At 35.0% G+C, this 18114-nt stretch overlaps 1 protein-coding gene across 9 annotated transcripts in view; it reads right to left on the bottom strand.

The window, feature by feature from the left end:
* The window catches only part of abcc9 (ATP-binding cassette, sub-family C (CFTR/MRP), member 9), a 39939-nt gene that overhangs the window by 18392 nt on the left and 3433 nt on the right, over positions 1 to 18114 (bottom strand). For 4 of the 9 annotated variants that reach the window (XM_084407126.1, XM_084407130.1, XM_084407129.1 and 1 more), the window contains exons 6-22: positions 17149 to 17391; positions 16853 to 17032; positions 14603 to 14773; positions 13446 to 13601; positions 13219 to 13353; positions 12971 to 13133; positions 12769 to 12809; positions 12540 to 12682; positions 12351 to 12465; positions 9995 to 10096; positions 8582 to 8654; positions 5218 to 5323; positions 2757 to 2795; positions 2567 to 2602; positions 1895 to 1996; positions 510 to 594; positions 264 to 344 (exon numbers count right to left, since the gene is read on the bottom strand). In XM_084407126.1, the coding sequence (XP_084263252.1) occupies positions 264 to 344; positions 510 to 594; positions 1895 to 1996; positions 2567 to 2602; positions 2757 to 2795; positions 5218 to 5323; positions 8582 to 8654; positions 9995 to 10096; positions 12351 to 12465; positions 12540 to 12682; positions 12769 to 12809; positions 12971 to 13133; positions 13219 to 13353; positions 13446 to 13601; positions 14603 to 14773; positions 16853 to 17032; positions 17149 to 17391 (1971 nt within the window). The remainder of the gene's footprint in view (positions 1 to 263; positions 345 to 509; positions 595 to 1894; positions 1997 to 2566; positions 2603 to 2756; positions 2796 to 5217; positions 5324 to 8581; positions 8655 to 9994; positions 10097 to 12350; positions 12466 to 12539; positions 12683 to 12768; positions 12810 to 12970; positions 13134 to 13218; positions 13354 to 13445; positions 13602 to 14602; positions 14774 to 16852; positions 17033 to 17148; positions 17392 to 18114) is intronic. The other 5 variants (XM_084407133.1, XM_084407127.1, XM_084407131.1 and 2 more) reach the window with 2 other exon arrangements.

Below are 18114 nucleotides of genomic sequence, written 5' to 3'. Positions count from 1 at the left end.
TCATGATCCTGTCCAGAAGGGTGTGTAGTTATGTACAGTAATCCAATAACAGCCCTTACACATAACTGTGTTTTCTGCTATTGTTGCCACAACGTACCCTGTGTTATCATGTGTCAGTTAAGAAATTTCTTCTGGGAGTACCTCTGAAATTGAATTAAAAGCTGCGTCATTCACAACATCTTAGACGTGTGGCATATCACTTGTGGAGGGTGGAGGTTAGATACTATCGGGAAGTTATCTGTATTGGAAAAGTTGGTTCCTACCAAGAAAACTATGTTGGTGTTCTGGTACAGAGCTCTGGCCACACAGATCCGTTGCCTCTGACCACCACTGAGATTAATACCCTGTAGGATTACAACACACAAACACAAATTAAACACTTTTGATTCTGATGACATAGTGTAACATCATGGTAGTCTCAATAACAAGTTTTTATTTGATTAGTATCACAGCAGCTGAGGTCAGAGAGCTGGTCTCAAGCCCAGACACAGTTAGCTGTCCTTTCTTACCCGCTCTCCGATTTCAGTCTGGTCTCCAAAAGGAAGGAGGTCGATATCTGGTTGAAGCGAGCAGGCATCAATCACCGTTTTGTATCTGTCCGAAAGATTTAGAGTTTCAAAATATAAGAATGTTTCCTCAAAAACCAAAGGGTAGGAATCTTGAACATGAGATCTCGAGGGAGTGAAAATGAACAATGTCATGACCCGGAGTTTCCACAGAGAGTTTTATTATAGTTGAGGTCTAGCCCTTAACGCTGTAAAAAAAAAAAATCAACCCACTTAACTTGAAACCGTCAGCACTGATTTAAAATCAAAGTGCTATTGACAAGCCACAATGGCAAGTTCACAACATTATTTCCAATCATTTTGATTTTAAAGTCTACGTAAATCTCCATTCACAACCACTTTTATTTCCGTGACACATTTCAAGTGAAAAGGGATATTCAATAAGAAACTAATTGTATCTATCAAGGATGGTTTGGAAGGTGAAAAGTGGGCATTCTTTATCAGAATGCTTAACCATTTATGTATTGTTACAGCATGATTGCTGAAATGCTTCTGCTGAGACACACAACAAAAACTAATATCATTTCAAATTATTATTTTGATTAAAGACATGATGCCTTTTTTCAGGAAAAATTTGCACCAATGAATTGTTCACAATGCAGAAAAATGCTTTAAGGAAGAAAATAAGGTCAATTTTGAGATTATGTTGACTTTATGTTAAAGACGTTCAAGTTAAAACTCATAAGTCAAAAATAAATAAACAAATAGATAAACAAAGATGTTGTTCTACCATAATGGCATTTTCTACAGTAAAGCTTTGAAGTACTAGGCTTCCCTTGTATGTTTCTGATTAAAAAAGGATATTCGATGAGAAAAAAGAAAAGAAATATAGGACTTGATTTGATCCATTGGAGGTTAATTGGATGGTGAAAAGGAGGCATGCTGTATCAGAATGCTAAAACAGTTATGTAATGTTAGAGCATGGTTGCAGAATGGTTAAGGGAACACAAGAGGAATGTTGTGTCGTGCACAACTTAAAACAAATGTTCTAGTGATGCAAACAATGAAACTAATATCCCACATGGCCTAAGTGATGTCATTTCAAAGGAAAAGCAAGTTATTATTTTGATTAAAGAATTTATGACAATTTGGGGAGAAATTTTGAGCCAAAATATGCACCAATGAATCATTCACAATTAGACCATGCATTGAGGAAGTAAACAGTGTCAATTTCGATTTTATGTTGACTTAAATTAGAATGTAAAAAACTGAGTTCTGATTAAATAGAGATGAGAGAAATTATTGTAACAAGTTAAATAGATAACAAAGAAGTTGTTCTAACATAATGGCATTTTCTACAGTGACATTTAGAGATCTTTTGTGCTCACCTCTGTTTATTGAAAGGACTTCCAAACGTGATGTTTTCCTCTACGGTGGCGTTCAGCAGCCATGACTTCTGCGTCGCGTAGGCCACGGAGTACCTGTTTTTACTGAGCCATGACAGGTCGAGAAAGAGAGGAAGAAGGAAAGAATTGATAAGCAGGAAGTGTGGAAAAACACCCATCACAGCAAACACTAATGTTTCTGCTATGAAATGAAGGAAAAAACCTGGTTAATGATGAGATTAAAGCTTAAATGCAGGGAGACCTTCACTGTGAAAGCTGATGTGTGTTTTACAACATATTCTCCTGTCCTTTTTTATTCAGAGACTGCAGTTTTAATTGCAACAAAACCAAAAAGTAAACCACATGATCTCGAGATCAGCCTCTTGTTTGACAAAACAGATATGTTGTTCTTTCCATTGGAGGGGTCCAGCTTTAACTTATCCAAATATTGTCCGAAATCAATATCTGTACATGAAACCCCCAGTGTGTCCAAGAGAGGTGAAGACTCCCGGCATTTTTAAACACTTTGCACTGCACGTCTCACAAAAACAAATAACACCACCCGTTTTATCGAAGCCAGAGAAATGTAAAGGAAGGGATTTGTAAATGAATGCATGGGGGGGAGGGGGAGGGGATGAGGGCACATCTGCTGAAAGAGTTCACAAACGGGTGTACCTCCGATCTTCATGAGACAGCTCTGTATCGTGCCCGCTGCAAGTCGACATTAAAGAACATCAACACTGCTAGTTAGCAGTTGGCAAACCAAGAATCTTTAGACTAATTTTGGCCATTTTTATTTTTGGTTTATAGAGGTCACTGTGTGGCTGTGTGGCATGTAAGCATGTGAAGACCTCTGGTGAAATACCTTATGTTCCCATCGAAGAGTATCTCACAATCAGGCATCCTGATTTAGCGCACCATTGGGAAAGAGGACACAGAGAAACAAACACACACACACACACACACACGTGACCAGCGTTAGTTGTGCATCAGGACACATGCCGTTCTGTAAGAACACTGACAGACTCTCCTCATGAGGTGGATAGCGAAGACTGATATTTTGAACTATAGATGGTCTCCACAAACTTTTAGTTTTAGTAATGTATTAGTATTATATTTTAAATGGAGAGCAATGTCATTGTCATTAGAGAACCTGAAACTGGAAAACTCATTCATTGCACTGTTAGCAAAGACAGCAGTGCCTGACATACTGAGACTGAATTCACAACTTGTATCAAAACACAGTTTAATTCAATATTGCAAATTGTCTTAAAGTGCTCTTATTATACTTTTTCAGTTATAACCTTTTATGTAATGTGCTTTATAGCTGTTTGTGAATGTAAAAGATCTGCAAAGTTAAAAGAAAGAACTGATTCTGAATTTCCTGAAACGAGTCGTCAGTAACTCCAGTCTTATACTTCCTGCACAAACCGACGTAGGTTTGCAACAAATTTGCATAATGCCCGCAAATAGTCTTCATTGGCTACCTACTTTGACCAGCCCTCAAACACTGTAGTTGTAGCTGAGGCCTGGAAGAGTTTGTTTTGTGCTGTCGACATGTCGAGAAGATGCTGTTTTCTGCACTGCGAAATCAAAACCGCTTCCATGCACTTCCAAATAGGGCTCGAATTGATACAGTGAAACGAACTCCATCATTACTGTTCGTATAACTGAGTATACAAATCTCTGGAAGCCTCAGAGCTGAAATTCAGATACGGTAATGGCTGTTCTAAGCGACAGACTGTTCAATCTGACCAATCAGAGCAGAGTATCTCTCTGAAAGGAGGGGTTTAGGGAGACTGGATCCCTTGAACCGTACGAAAAGCGGTGATGCTGCAATGTAAATTAGGAGAAAATTACAGTGTTGTGTTTTTTTTTTTTTTTTTTTTCTTGGATACATATAAACTTATTGCAGAAGACCTCCAAAAACAAAATTAGGAACCGTTAAAATAGCATAATAGGGGCACTTTAACAAATGAGTTTTTCTCCATATTATTGTGAACTTAATGCAAATATAAACTACACAATTACAGTGGCCCCGAAAAAGAATTTTGTAATTGTCCATACAATAAAAGTCACTGGGGTTCAAAACAACACTGGGCTCCATTAACTTTCATTGTATGGACATTTTTCAAAATATCTTCTTTTGTGTTCCACAGAAGGAATTTAAAAATGTTTTGATTGTAAATGCTGACCTAATTCTCATTATTATAGAGAATTGTCATAATTATTTTACTGTAAGCCACTCTTAAAATGTATGAATGCCATTGCATTAGATACAAGGACTACAAACTTAGGAATTTAAACAACTAAGATTTCCTCTGGTATTTATGCTGTAATTATGACAACGCCTATTGTTTTCAAACTTTTTATTAACAGAAACCAATAGTGCTTATATATCAAATTAAATTTATTAACTACAATTCATATTGTGACTGCCAAGATTCTGATTCTGTATTTCCTTCAATAAAAACAATAGTTATCAAGAGGGGGAAAAATAATCTGATTTCAGTTTGCATCCTGCTTTTTAGCATTTAAATTAAGTTGAGAACCACTGCACTAGTACCACCTATTTTATCCACTAAAAATAATATTTGGATCATCTGGTTAAAAGTAAGCGCAAAAAAAAAGGCTCTTAAAACTTTGGTTAGTTATGAGAAAATGTTTTCAGATGCAAAAGCATTTAGATGGTTTAGCATTTAGTTATCTAATGCAATTCACATTTTAAAATGTGACTTGCGTTAATATAATTTCGGAGCCACTGTAAATGTATATAAATATATATAGCATGTGGATCTGCTTGGCTTTGCTTACAAATGCTAATCAGAGACCATCCCCAGCATGGAGATGGAGATATTCACAGAAACAAAAGCATTTCCCTTGTGCGCTGATAACGCAGAGGACAGAATGACACGTGTGAGAAAAAGACAGAAGAAAGATAGAAAAAATACACAGAGCCAGTGTAATGAGTAATGCATAGAGTAAGACACACATACACCAACACACAAGAGTAAGACGGTCCTCACACACATCTGTGTATGTACACCATGGTACATACATCATAATAATAGCGGTGGGATATTTTTGTGCATGTGTGTTTGTACAGATGAAGACTTTGATTAGCATCTGATGAGTCTGGCATGCAGATGTACTCCCCTGTTTTCTGCTACATAAACACAAACTTTCAACTGCTTTAGGGGGTCACAACAGGCAGGAATTCGGCCCCTTTGAGTTTTAATGCCAGTCCATAATGTTCATAAACACTTCTGTAAAATAATACAACATAGTATTTTCAACAATAATTATGCATATTTTTTAATTCTCACTTGCTCCAGAAGACTTTTCCACTGATCGTCTGCATCTCCCCCAGCATAGCCAATAGCAGGGAGGATTTCCCACAACCCACCTGGCCCACAATCATGGTCAGCTGACCTGAAGAGGGAAACGAGATGAAGGTTAATCGCAGTTTTATATGAACAGGTTTTGCCCTTATGGACAGGTTTTATTGATGTTCACTGTCAATGGTAGATGCCCATCTGTTTCGTTGGCAAGCTAGTTAGTGCTCAGGGCCCGGTTTCCCAAAGCGTTCTTATCTCTAAGTAGTTCTTAACCTATTCCTTAACCTCTCTCTTAACCTTATGGGACGGTTCCCGAAACGTTCGTACGCTAAGTATATCTTTTGTAAGTCACACTTTCGTAAGGTTGGTCTGGACCATTCGTAGCTCTCTCTTAGCGTTGTTGCAGGTCTAAATGAATATAATTCTGAAGTTTTAATACACCCAGACAGTATTAAATTAGGCTAATTCAAGTGTTTTCATGCAAAGAATAAAATTGTCATTACACTGATTGTTGTTAGATTTTTAATTATATTATTATACAATATTATTAATTGAATTAAAACGCTCTTTTAAAGGCCAGTGAAAGCATAGGCTACTGTCAGTTAAGTCCTATTCGGACGCTAATATTGTTTCTCATGGGCTCGTCCGGTATTTTAAACATTTACAGGGGTAAGTCGGTGATTTTAGTGCCGTCCGAATCCATAATATCAGTGGCCAAATTAATTTTGGCCCTGGCCAAATTAGTACCTTCTGTTTTTTGACAAACAGGTCGTGTGGTAATTTAATTGCCGTCTGAATCCACATCTCCGAGTTTACAAGAGATTCAAAATTCATGGTTTAAATCCTTTTTGATCACTGCCGAGCACCGTACGCAAGATGTAAACTTTTATTACTGAAATTCTGGAAAGTATTTACACAAGAACAATATTTCATCGCAGCTCCACCTCAGCGAACAAAAATGGGAAAGAAAAGGCGGCACGTAAATTTTTGAAAAGGTTATTGTGGCAGCAATAGGCTATATGTTACAATTTTAAAATATGTAGGCTACGCTTTTATAGGCTATTATAGTTTGAATTATTTTTTATAATATCCAATAATCATAATAAATTGAAATTTCAACTATTTCTGAAGTGCTTCTTTTATAAAGATGACCGCTTTCTCACATAAGCAGCCCCTGCACGAGAGAATAATTGATTCTCGAGCCATCGATTTCAAACAATTCAGCACCATCGCCACGGACAGCGCCGGGTAACGTCCCACGTAAGAAGGTATATCTTAAGCGGCTTCCTAAGGTATAGTTCGGGGAACACACTTAGGAAAATAAACAAATTTGGTAAGATATATCTTTCGAGTCTTCTTAGCAGGCTAAGAGTGAGCGTTATCGGGAAACCGGGCCCAGCTCAATATAATGAGGCTATCAAACCACTAAACCTGAGCCAAGACATTACGTACTGAAAATTAGTATTTTCAATATTTTTGATTTATTTTTAGTTGGTGTATAGGGCTACCTTTTAACCCCTTAACTGTCACCCCCCCCCCCCCCCTTTTTTCACATAGACAAAAAAATCACTATACAAACTTAAATGGTTGTAGTTCAAGAATGCTTTGGAATATAGACATATGGTGGGTCTTGTTTTTAAGAAGACATTTGCCAGATTATTGTAGAAGTGAAATAAATTATGAAAGTGAAACAGAAAAAAAGTTATATAAGTTTGAGTTTATGAAAATATAGAATGTAAAAATATAATTATTAATATTTTATATAAAATATATATATTACAAAATATATTTTACTCTAAAACTGCTAGAAAATTAAAGCCAAAAATCTAAACAAGTTGTGTTCCAAATTTTAGGTTGATATCTAAAAAAATGAGCTTTCAGTAAGATTTTATTTGGGCACAGTACCAAACTTTTTCACTAGATGGACAGCCAGCTTCCTTACTGACCATATAAGGGCATCTCCATTTTCATATATGTTTTGAGTGATCTGAACCATTTATTTCCATAATTTCATACAATTTATGAAGTATACATCCTATTCAGAAATAGTATGGGTGTTTTGGCAGTATTTTATTTGATTTCAACCTCTAATAAACATAAAAAGAGCACATATGTGCATTATAGCTCGCTGCCGCTGCGTGCTGCATCACAAATCGAGAATCCATAATATTTTTCTTTATATTCTAAACATTTTCAGACCTTTTTTTCTCATAACATTTAATCTTTTGAACTCTTGGCATGAAAACAAACTGAGGTTTCTACCATTCTTTCATGATTTTTCATGTTTATTTCTATTTCAAAATAAAGGCCTTAACACGCCTAATGAATATGAAATATTCTTGTTGCAAATTGATAAATTACTGCTCCTCTGTAATTTATTTTAAAAAACAGCCACCAAATATGAAAACTAGAGATTGTAAGCTTTCAAATGATATATAGTTTGTCAATATTACTTTAGGTTTTTACTAAGATATTATTGTTCTAAATATATATGGGCAAACGTCCCACCTGTGGGACGGTGACAGTTAAAAACCTGCCAATATTAATGAGCCATTTTGGATCATTTTGGTTTATATTTCACATTTGTATCAAATTCATTAATAGATCTAGTTTCTGGTAGATAAATAAGCAAATGAATAAACTATGACTACTAATACTAATAAACTACTAATAAACTTTAAGTGAAAAATAAATAAATAAATAAATAAATAAATAAATAAATAAGCATTTTGAAGCTTTTGATATCTACGGTACGTATTTATGACATTGATATATTATTTGTTAAATAAATAAATAACACAATTTATATACTTAAGAGTATTTATTTATATATTTATTATATTTACAGGTTATTTATTATAAATAAATAAATTACAAGAACTGGATATCTAAGTATTTATTTATGTATTTATTTATTAAATTAATATATTATTTGTTATGAATAAATAAACAATAAGCACTCTTGATATCTATGATATTTATTTATGATATTTATATATTTTTTGTTTAATAAATACATGCATAAATAAATGACAAGCACTTTAGATATTTAAGATTATTTATTTATGTATTTATTATATTTACAGGTGATTTATTATAAATAAATAACAAGCACTCTAGATATCTAAGAGTATTTAAATGTATTTATTATATATATATATATATATATATATATATATATATATATATATGATTCGTTATAATAACATAACATAACATAACATAACATAACATAACATAACATAACATAACATAACATAACATAACATAACATAATATAACATAAAACATAATAAAAAAGACAAAGCATTGATTGTAAATTAGCAGTAAATTAGTAGTAAACAGTGTGTACCTGTAGGGATTCGGATGTTGATATCCGACAACGTCGACAAGTTGCTTCCCCATGTGAAGAAACCATCATTCACCTGAATGAGACATGTGACAATAACAAATATAAACAGAAACCAAGGGGGTTAGCATGATGGAAAGAAACCAGCACAAAGCAGAACTCATGTGATATGATCTTTTCATTTCTGCGCGTACAAGCTACTTCTGCTTGAAGACATTTACATCTTCTGGATGTTTTCTGAATTCTATTTTCCAAATGTTTATTTATAATAATGATAACACTCCCATCCATCAGAGCAGCACAGTAGACCAGAACAGCATACTGGGAAATGGGAGAATGCTGAACAATCAAAAACATCTGTGAGAACAAGAGAGTGAGAGAGAGAAAGGGTAAAATGGGAGTAATGGTTGAGAATGACTGAAGTGAAGGAGTGTAAATGTCAGAGTAGATTAGGCCATATTCATAACAAAGTGAGTGGATGTGACAGTAGGTCACTGTGGGAGAATCCATGAGGATATGTGTATATGTGTGTTTACTAGACTCGTTAGATAAGAACCAGCGACATTAAAAATAATAATACTGGAACCAAATGATTCCATTACTTATTCATCCCAAAATCGGAACCGTTTAACACTTTTACAAAGCCCTCATTCTTACCTCGTAAATATATGCATCAGAACTACTTTAGACTTAGAAGTCGTCATGGCATTCGCCGTCAGCCAGCCATGTATAAGAATCATCAATTAACTTTCAAATGTGATTTTTTGTTATTTATTTTTTGTGTAGTTACTAAGTTTAGGTTTATAAGAACTCTTTCCAGTTTTCCAGTCATTGTCCATTAATTGTTCTTCAAAATTACAAAAAGAATCATTAATGCAGTTGTTAAGGAATCCGAATCATTAAGTCCAATCAGAATCACAACCAGAATCATTCAATTTACGATTCCCACCGCTAGTCCAGAGGGATGGTGAAGGAAGTGGACCCTCCGGGGACCCTCCGAGGACCGAGAGACAGAGACGAAACCAAAAAAAATAAACACTTAAATTAATGTTCTTCTGATTTTTAGTCCTAGTTTTTCTTCTCGTGAGAATCCCAAACTGCACTCAGAGGGAAGCTGAACCCAAACCACCATGTCTGAGAAACTGTCACAAACCCCATATGGGGGTTTTTAAACCAGCTGAAAATGCTCAGGAAAAAAAAACCCTGTGTGTATGTTAAAAAAATGGGGTTTAAACACTTCCTCTAGCAGAGTAGGAGTAAAACAACCTATTGGCCGTGACTTAAAGTTTACTGGCATCTGGATGAGAACATGCAGACCCTGAGCTCTCTTAATGAACTTTCGCACGTGCTCTGCGAACGAGAAGTGCCTGAGAATCAGTGCTGATGGGGTCTTTGGCAAGGAGAGTGACGTCTGACCTGTACAGCGACATCTTCGGTCTCCGTGGGCCGCAGCTGCCTGCGCATGGGCTGCTCGTAGTTATCCATACGATAACGCCCCTTCCTGTTGACCGCCTTTGTCTATACCATGATAAAGAGAAAAAGAGAGATTAAGGGAAAACTTAAGGAAAAAGATTCACAAATATTTTTCATCTAAATTCCTTTTAGGAGTTTGCTAAATAGCTCCTGGTCACTAGGAACTCATTCTATTGAACAGATTCTTCATTTGTGACGTGCATGTTGTATCATTTTGGATCATAAAAAAATTATAATTTTATTATAAAATTCAAACAATGAATGTCTTTTCAGAGCTCTTTAATGTGACAGATCGCCAGAAATGTATAGTGCTATAATAAAACACATCACTAAAATTATAAATATAATATTAAGTATGTGCACTATAATATAATGACTTATATAAATTATTAATAATTAGGTTTATATTGTCTTTTTTTGTAATATTCAATATATTCTCAACCTATTATTTATGTCTTAATTATTTAATGTATATTTAAATAAATGTCCTAATTCTGTAAAAAAAAAAGAAAAAAAAAAAGAATTGTTTGGAATCTTTTCCATTTTTTCCAAAATAAGATTTTATGACAGTAATTGTCATTTTGGGTCAGCAAACATCATATGACTCTCAAAAGCTGCTGTTATGACCTAAAGCTAGGAACATGAGTTCACGCTTGCATCTAGCCAAGTCATTTTCCCAGCTTAACACCATTTCCTCTCCTGGACCCCCTTCCTTCTTCCTCCTATCACAGTATATATTTCCATCCTCTCGTTCCCTCCCTTTCCTTCACCCCTTGCTCCAGCTCTCCTCCTCTCAGGGGACGGGTAGTTATAGTTCTGTCTTATATTTGTCCTTCTCTCAGAGAACAGCTGAGGGCCACTGCAATGACCAAAAAGAGAAGCTTCTCTTCAATGCTTTTATGAGATCTTAGCTATGCTGGCTGAGGAATGACCAGCTCCCGTTTCAGCCCCCTAAACGTGGGAGACTTGTCTCTTGAGACATGACCATGTGGAGTCTCATGTTTGCAGTTATTGGAGGTCATAGAGAGTGTGATTATCTCAGTTTGAATCACTGTTTTTATCTATACTTTACAGACATAAATACAAGAAAATATTTTATGCCACAGTTGCTCTATTTGGAAAACCACCCCTGGTTAGCGAGAAACTCAACTGTTGAAATGATGTAAATAAATGAGAAATTTACTATTATTTTTCTGAGCTATCAAATTGAGGATTTTCAGCTGGCAGACAATAAAACGTGTAAAAAAATAAATGAAACCTTTATTCAACCACACAGAAATGCCCTAGCAACTGCATTGCAACATGCTAAAACCACTGAAAACAGCCCTGCATTTTCATCAGAAATTGTGAAAAAAATTAAGTATTTTACATTAAAATATATTGTAATTTAATTTAATTTAATTTAATTTAATTTTATTTTATTTTATTTTATTTTATTTTATTTTATTTTATTTTATTTGTGTCTTTTTACTCTTTACTTTACTTTACTTTTAGCTCTTGCTAACCCAAATTGAGAACTTTGGCCACTTATCTTGTATGTTCTCAGTGTTTGGTGAAAAAAGTCCAGTGAGATAATAAGTTATAAACATTGATATTAATTTGTTTCTCTTGTTCAGGGCAGGAAAAGTCCCAGTTAATCAACATATCATTTTTCTCCCATAAAACTGATCCAAGAACATTCTATCCATTTTTAAACTTCAGAAAAAAATACTCTGATGCCAAATATGTTCCAAAACGCTAAAGAATATAAAAATGAGATCATCACATTGCAACCCAGCTAGTTTAGGTGCTCCTTGTTCCTCATTAAGCTCTACTGAACGTTAAGGCTTGGAATTGTTTGAGTATTGCAAAATTAAGGTGCAGTCACATCAGCGAAATGAATAGTCCATTGTCTATAGTCAATAGCGATGTATGAAGCACACCTCACACAGGAGGTCACTTTCGAACCAAGCAGCTTTCTGTTAGTCAACATGGCGAATCCTTGTGACCAACTGCGAAATCTGCATGGAAAATCTTTCGCTCTCACACGAAATTCCAGATCACGTGGATTCCTATTGAAATGACAGGATTTCGCTTGCGACAATTCGCAAACAATGGTAGATTTCACAACTGGTTCAATGGGTTCCATTCGCCATTCCTTGACAAACTTGAACCCATTGCAATATCTACGTGGAGAAATCTTTCACATCTTTTCGCATTGATTTCTACTTGAAATGACTGGATTTCGCCCATAAATGTTGCCAAACAGTGGTAAATGTGACCACACTTTTAAGGTGCAAATTTGCATGTGAACACTCACATCCCCTTGGTATTTGTATTTCTTTCCGACCTCTAGAGGCATGGACATTTCTCCGTTTCTCCAGCTGTCATCTCCAATCTCGTCACTTTGCAGGAACTCGCTGAGCTTCTGTACACTGCAGATACAAATCAGATGATCATATCCTTACAGAGAAGCCATTATGAAGCAATGTTGGAGTTAGCGACATACCTAACAAGGGCCTTGACGGCAAACCTGACCACCGTGGACAACAGGAAGAGTGGCGTGACCAGAATGTGGAATAGAGCCAAAGAGGCAAACGCCTTAGCTGGACTGAGCCTGACCTCTTCAATATAGGCGTGTGTGACAAAGGTCTACAAAAACAAGATACAAGATAACATATGGTCTACATGTTGGATAAAATACAACTGATTGAAGCCTGTAATGATGAATATCTTACCGCCAAAACTGCAGCAATGGGGATGGCGGCATTCAAGAATACTGTGGAGAACAATTTTTTCAGTCGTGAACAACAAACCAAAGAACCAAATTAGAACCAAATAGTTAAACAAATGAGAATATGGGTTAGGGTGGGGTAATAACAAGGGGAGGGGTTTATGCATGTGGGCGGGGCATATGATGGAAGGAGGAGCTTGTCATACTGGACATTGATGTGTAGAGGGCGAAAGTCTTGAGACTGGTCAGCTCTTTTCCTCTGGTCTCTTCCACACGGTCACAGAAGATGTTCTCCCATGCATAGAGCTTCAGGAGCTTTATTCCTTTCAAAATCTCTGTCGTCTTTTTAAGACGGTCTGTCGAGTGGTCCTGAGGAAATATTTAGAAGTCACAAACATGAGCTTGTTGGTGTGTTGACAACACGCACATGCACAAAGGTGTAGGAGAAGCTCACCAGCGTGCTCTTCTGTGTGTCTGCCAACTTGGTAGCGATGAGGTACTGAACCGGGGCCAGCAGCAAAATGACACCGGCCCCTATCAACGCGCTGTCACCCAACAAATAATATAGCAGGATCACTCCCATAATGATCTATGAACAGAAATAAGATGTTTTTTTGTTTTGTTTGGGGACACAGATGCTGTTGATTTATCTGCTTCAGAAGTGTTTTCGCTATGAAATACCTGAACTGGCATGGCCCACAGGTTGGGGCATAAGAAGAGAAACCACATGAGCTGATTGGTTTCTATGGCAACAAGATTGTTGATCTGGCCGAGCGTCATCTCTCCCATGGACATGTTTGATGTAGAGAGACGCAGTATTTTATTGTAGATCATCGCCTAGAGGATGAGATCCAACACGTGAATCACAAAAAACTTTAACGTTTAACTTTAACGTAATTTTTCTTGTTATTTAATGTTTATGTGAGCATTTTTGTTAGCTTTTGGTTTTTAAAAATATTTCTATTTAGCTTAATTTTTTTTTTAGTTTTAGTTTGTTATTTAAGTACTTCAACTTACTTTTTTATCAATTTCAATTTATCATTTTTACCAATTTCAATTTATTTTATTTCAACTTCATTCCAATTATCAAAAACTTTTAGTAGTTTTAGTTTTAGTTAACAATAACAACACTGACAGTAATATAATAAAATAGAATAGGACAAAGTAGAAAGAATATTATAGAATATAATAGAAAAGAATAGAACAGAATAGAATAGAATAGGACAAAGCCTAACAGAATAGAACAGAATAGAATAATTGGAAATATAATTTAAATGAACAGAATGACGTAGAATAGAATAGCATAGAATAGAGTGAACTGAATCAAATTCAATTGAAGCGAGTAGAAAGAATAAAACAGACAGAATATTAGACGAAGTTGAGTAGAAAAGAATAATGGGACAAAATAGAGTAAAATAGAAATGAACAGGAAAAAGCAGAATAGAATAGATCAAGGCATAATAGAATAGATTAGAACAATTGGAAATATAATTGAAATGAACAGAATAATGCAGAATAGAATAGCATTAAATAGAATAAACTGAATAGAATTCAATAGAACCGAGTAGAACGAATAAAACAGACAAAATATTGGATGAAGTTGAGTAGAAAAGAATAATGGGACAAAGTAGAGTAGAATAGATTTGAACAGGAAAAAGCAAAATAAAATAGAATATAATTCACTTTCCTAGTAAGGTAAGAATTTGTTTCATACAATATTTTTGTATTACACAGTACAACTTGACGTGAGCAGTACAGGCTGATGAATATGAAATAAATATAAATCTCTCTGACAAATCTCTCCATGTTTGACTTCCAGTAAACTCTACAAAACTTACAAGCAGTGCCCCGCGCAGGTTAATGCCGGTTTCTATTGTGACGTAGTAGGAGGCCTGCAGGAATGTTCTCTGCAGCACGAGTGCCAGGAACAGCAGAACAGCTAGAACCGACGTATTCTGCAGCAGCTCAGTGGAAGACATGAAGTAAACCCCTAAAGTCATGTTCCCTGTCTGACGGGACATAAACAGAGTATGAACACACGCACATAATACATAACAACACTTTGGCATTTCATCCCTCATGATGTCATACACAAGCACACACTAAAATAAAGAGAAGGAGTCACTTAAACAGTGTCGCTGGCAGCAACATGTGTGTGAGAGAGAGTGTGATGTGAGTGGGGAATTTTCCATGTCCCACAGATATGCACGTCTGTTCTGGCTTCATTTTGTCACTCACACACGTATACAGTGACTCCAAAAAGTGTCAAGTGTGACATTTAAGACACACTTGAAACTGCATAAATGTCATTGCATTGAAAACAAAATTTCAAAGCATCAGCATTTTTTTTTTTTACACAATTATTTCTTTTTTTATCACAAAAACAGGGTTGTTAGGGTTCAAATTATAATTATATATTATGTATTTTAATAACAAATTATAATGATACATTATAAAATAACACATACACGGCTGTTTAGATTATTATATGTTTTTGAAGGAACTCTCTTTTATGCTTACCAAATCTGCATTTATTTGTGTACAGTAAAATGGCAATATTGTGAAATATTATTACAATTTAAAATAACTGTTTTCTATATTAATATAGTTAAAGATTTCAAATATTCCAGTGATGGCAAAGCGGAATTTTCAGCAGGCTTCAGTTACATGATCCTTCAGAAATCATATACAGTATATATATGCTGATTTGGTGCTCAAGAAACATTTCTTATTATTATCAATGTTGAAAATGGTTGTATTGCTTAATATTTTTATAAATAGAAAGTTCAATAGAACATAATTTTTTCAAATAGGCTTTTTTGTAAGTGTCTTTTTATCGGTTCAATTTTTTTTCTTTTGAACAGTAGTGTGTATATTGTACAAAATTAAAACAAAAAGTATTTGGATGTAATGCAGTGATGTCATCCTTATCTAAACCTCATGAGACTGTATTTTCAGGCGCACATGACATCATGGTCATCTGAGCAGGGAGAACAATTGAGAATAATCTAATAATTGCTGTCATCTCAAGGCGATGACATACGGTTCTCTCATTAATAGCACTGACGCCTCTGTGACATCACACAGGAAGTGATAAATGGCAAGGCAAAACAGAAGACATCAGACTGTAGATCATTCTCTACAATACTGTCACGTTGCACTCATGCATACAGTCTAATTAGTAGCATAACCACTAGCCCAATATCTGCAGCAAATCATTTAATTGACAGTTATTTGAACAACATCCTAAATGATTTAACAAGGCACATTATGAATGGGCTCCAAAAGTAAGTGAGATAATATTAAAGTGCTGTGAGACAGTGCCTGGATTATGATATATTTCCATCACATTAGTTGCGTAGTTGTCTTTTTCACTCCATTTCCCAGTTTTATCATCACTCCAGTATGTATTTGGGACTGACTATCGTTTTTACTCTCGAATTGCCCTGTTCGTATACAACAGCTTAAATGTCATGTATACTGTCTGTGTGAAAAAATAACCAAAGCAAAAAACATTTTCTTTCTTAGTATTTTTGTCTTGGTTTCCAGCGTAAATGAAGATTGAGAAGCAAAATGACTTAAGATATTAAGCCGTGTTTTCTTAATTTTTTGGTAACACTTTTCAATGAAGCCCCATTAGTTTATACATTAACTTTAACTGAGAAATACATTTGTTGCAGTATTTATTCGTCTTTGTTAACGACTGTTACTTATGCTTATGTTATGTTATGTTTATGCTTAACTCAGGTCTATTAAAAAATAAAATTCACTTTAATTTAACTTTAAAAAATTCACTTTAATTTAACTAAGATATAAATAAAACTAAAATTTGAATAAAAACCCATTGGCAAATTTATTGTTGTTTTGTTTTAACAGAAGAATATCTTATCTATTTTTGCTCCTCAGGTAAATGTACAGTATTTTGAAATGTATCTTTGAACGTTTAGAAATTTGTACTGGAAAACAAGACAAAAGTTTTTTGACAAGAGTTTTCTATTCTCACTATACCTTGAATAGCGACAGTAACCATACTGATAAGATGGCGACACACATGAGACAAGCACTCCAGAATGGGACGAAACACACACCTTATCAATATCTGTTGAGTTAGACAGGTGTTCCACAATCCCAGAGATGCAGAGTGGGCCGGCAAAACCCAGCAGGTCTGCCATGTACCGGAAGGTGCTGCTGAGGAGGATTGGCCCCCCAAAGGCCCGGTACATTGATTTCCAGATGGATGGGGATTTTTCTGGGTCCTCTGTGTTCTGCTGTCAAAATTTGATAAGGAACGAGGTGCTGGTTAACCAAGACTTCATTACTTCTGTACATCATCAGATTATAAATGATAATATTTGCTCTTAAACCTGTGATCGTCTGCACATACCCTCTGTTCCTCATAGGAATCCTTCAGACGCAGATAGTTGGTCAAGGCCCTCATTGCGATAGGAAGTTTGCCGATCTTCTTCAGCTCAATGGGTCTCTTATGGGCTCCAATGATGAGCGGGTTCATCCACCAATATGTTGCTTTTGAGAGGAGGTTGACGAATGGCTGGAGGAATCGGACGCCTAAGTCCTGCAAGTCTTCTGGGGGCTTCACCCTCTGGGGGTTTGCAAAGAACACGTACTTCTGCAGGTAAGACAAAAATGAAAATACTTGTTAGTACAATTACTCACCTGTGTTTTGGATGTTGGATTTTGATTTCATGTTCACTTTAGCTACTTAAACAGCTAGACTAACTTGGTCAACTAGATTTGATCAGCTAGACCAGCACAAACCAACTTGGACCAGTATAGAAATCTGTGCCAGTCCAAGCTGTTTTTTTCAGCAGGTTAGCAACTCTTTTTACAATTATAAAACTGTCTACAATACAATTTTTTTAACAATAATCTGCCTTAAATAAGTGGATAGAAAAGAAAAGAAAAGAAAAGAAAAGAAAAGAAAAGAAAAGAAAAGAAAAGAATCTGCCTTAAATTAGTGGACCAAATAAAAGGAATATAGAAAAAAGAATAGAATAAAATAAAATTAGTGGATCAAATTAGAGGCATATAGATATATAAATAAAATAAAATAAATTAGAATTCTGCCTAATTTAGTGGATGAAAAATTAAATTAAATTAAATTAGTGGATCAAATAAAAGGAATATAGAAAAAAATAATAGAATAATTTTTTTTTATATAAAATGAAATATAATAACATTCTGCCCAAATTAGTGTCAAATAAAAAATAAATAAAATAAAATAAAATAAATAGAAATAAAATAATGGATATGGAAATGAATAATAATGGAAATTAGTGGATAAAATAAAGGGAATATAGAAAAAACAATAGAAATAAAATAAAATTAGAGG

The sequence above is a fragment of the Rutilus rutilus genome (genome assembly GCF_951802725.1).
Source record: "Rutilus rutilus genome assembly, chromosome: 4".
NCBI classification, from domain to species: domain Eukaryota; kingdom Metazoa; phylum Chordata; class Actinopteri; order Cypriniformes; family Leuciscidae; genus Rutilus; species Rutilus rutilus.
Note: the sequence above shows the minus strand (reverse complement) of the source record. Positions and strands in the feature narration are given on the sequence as shown.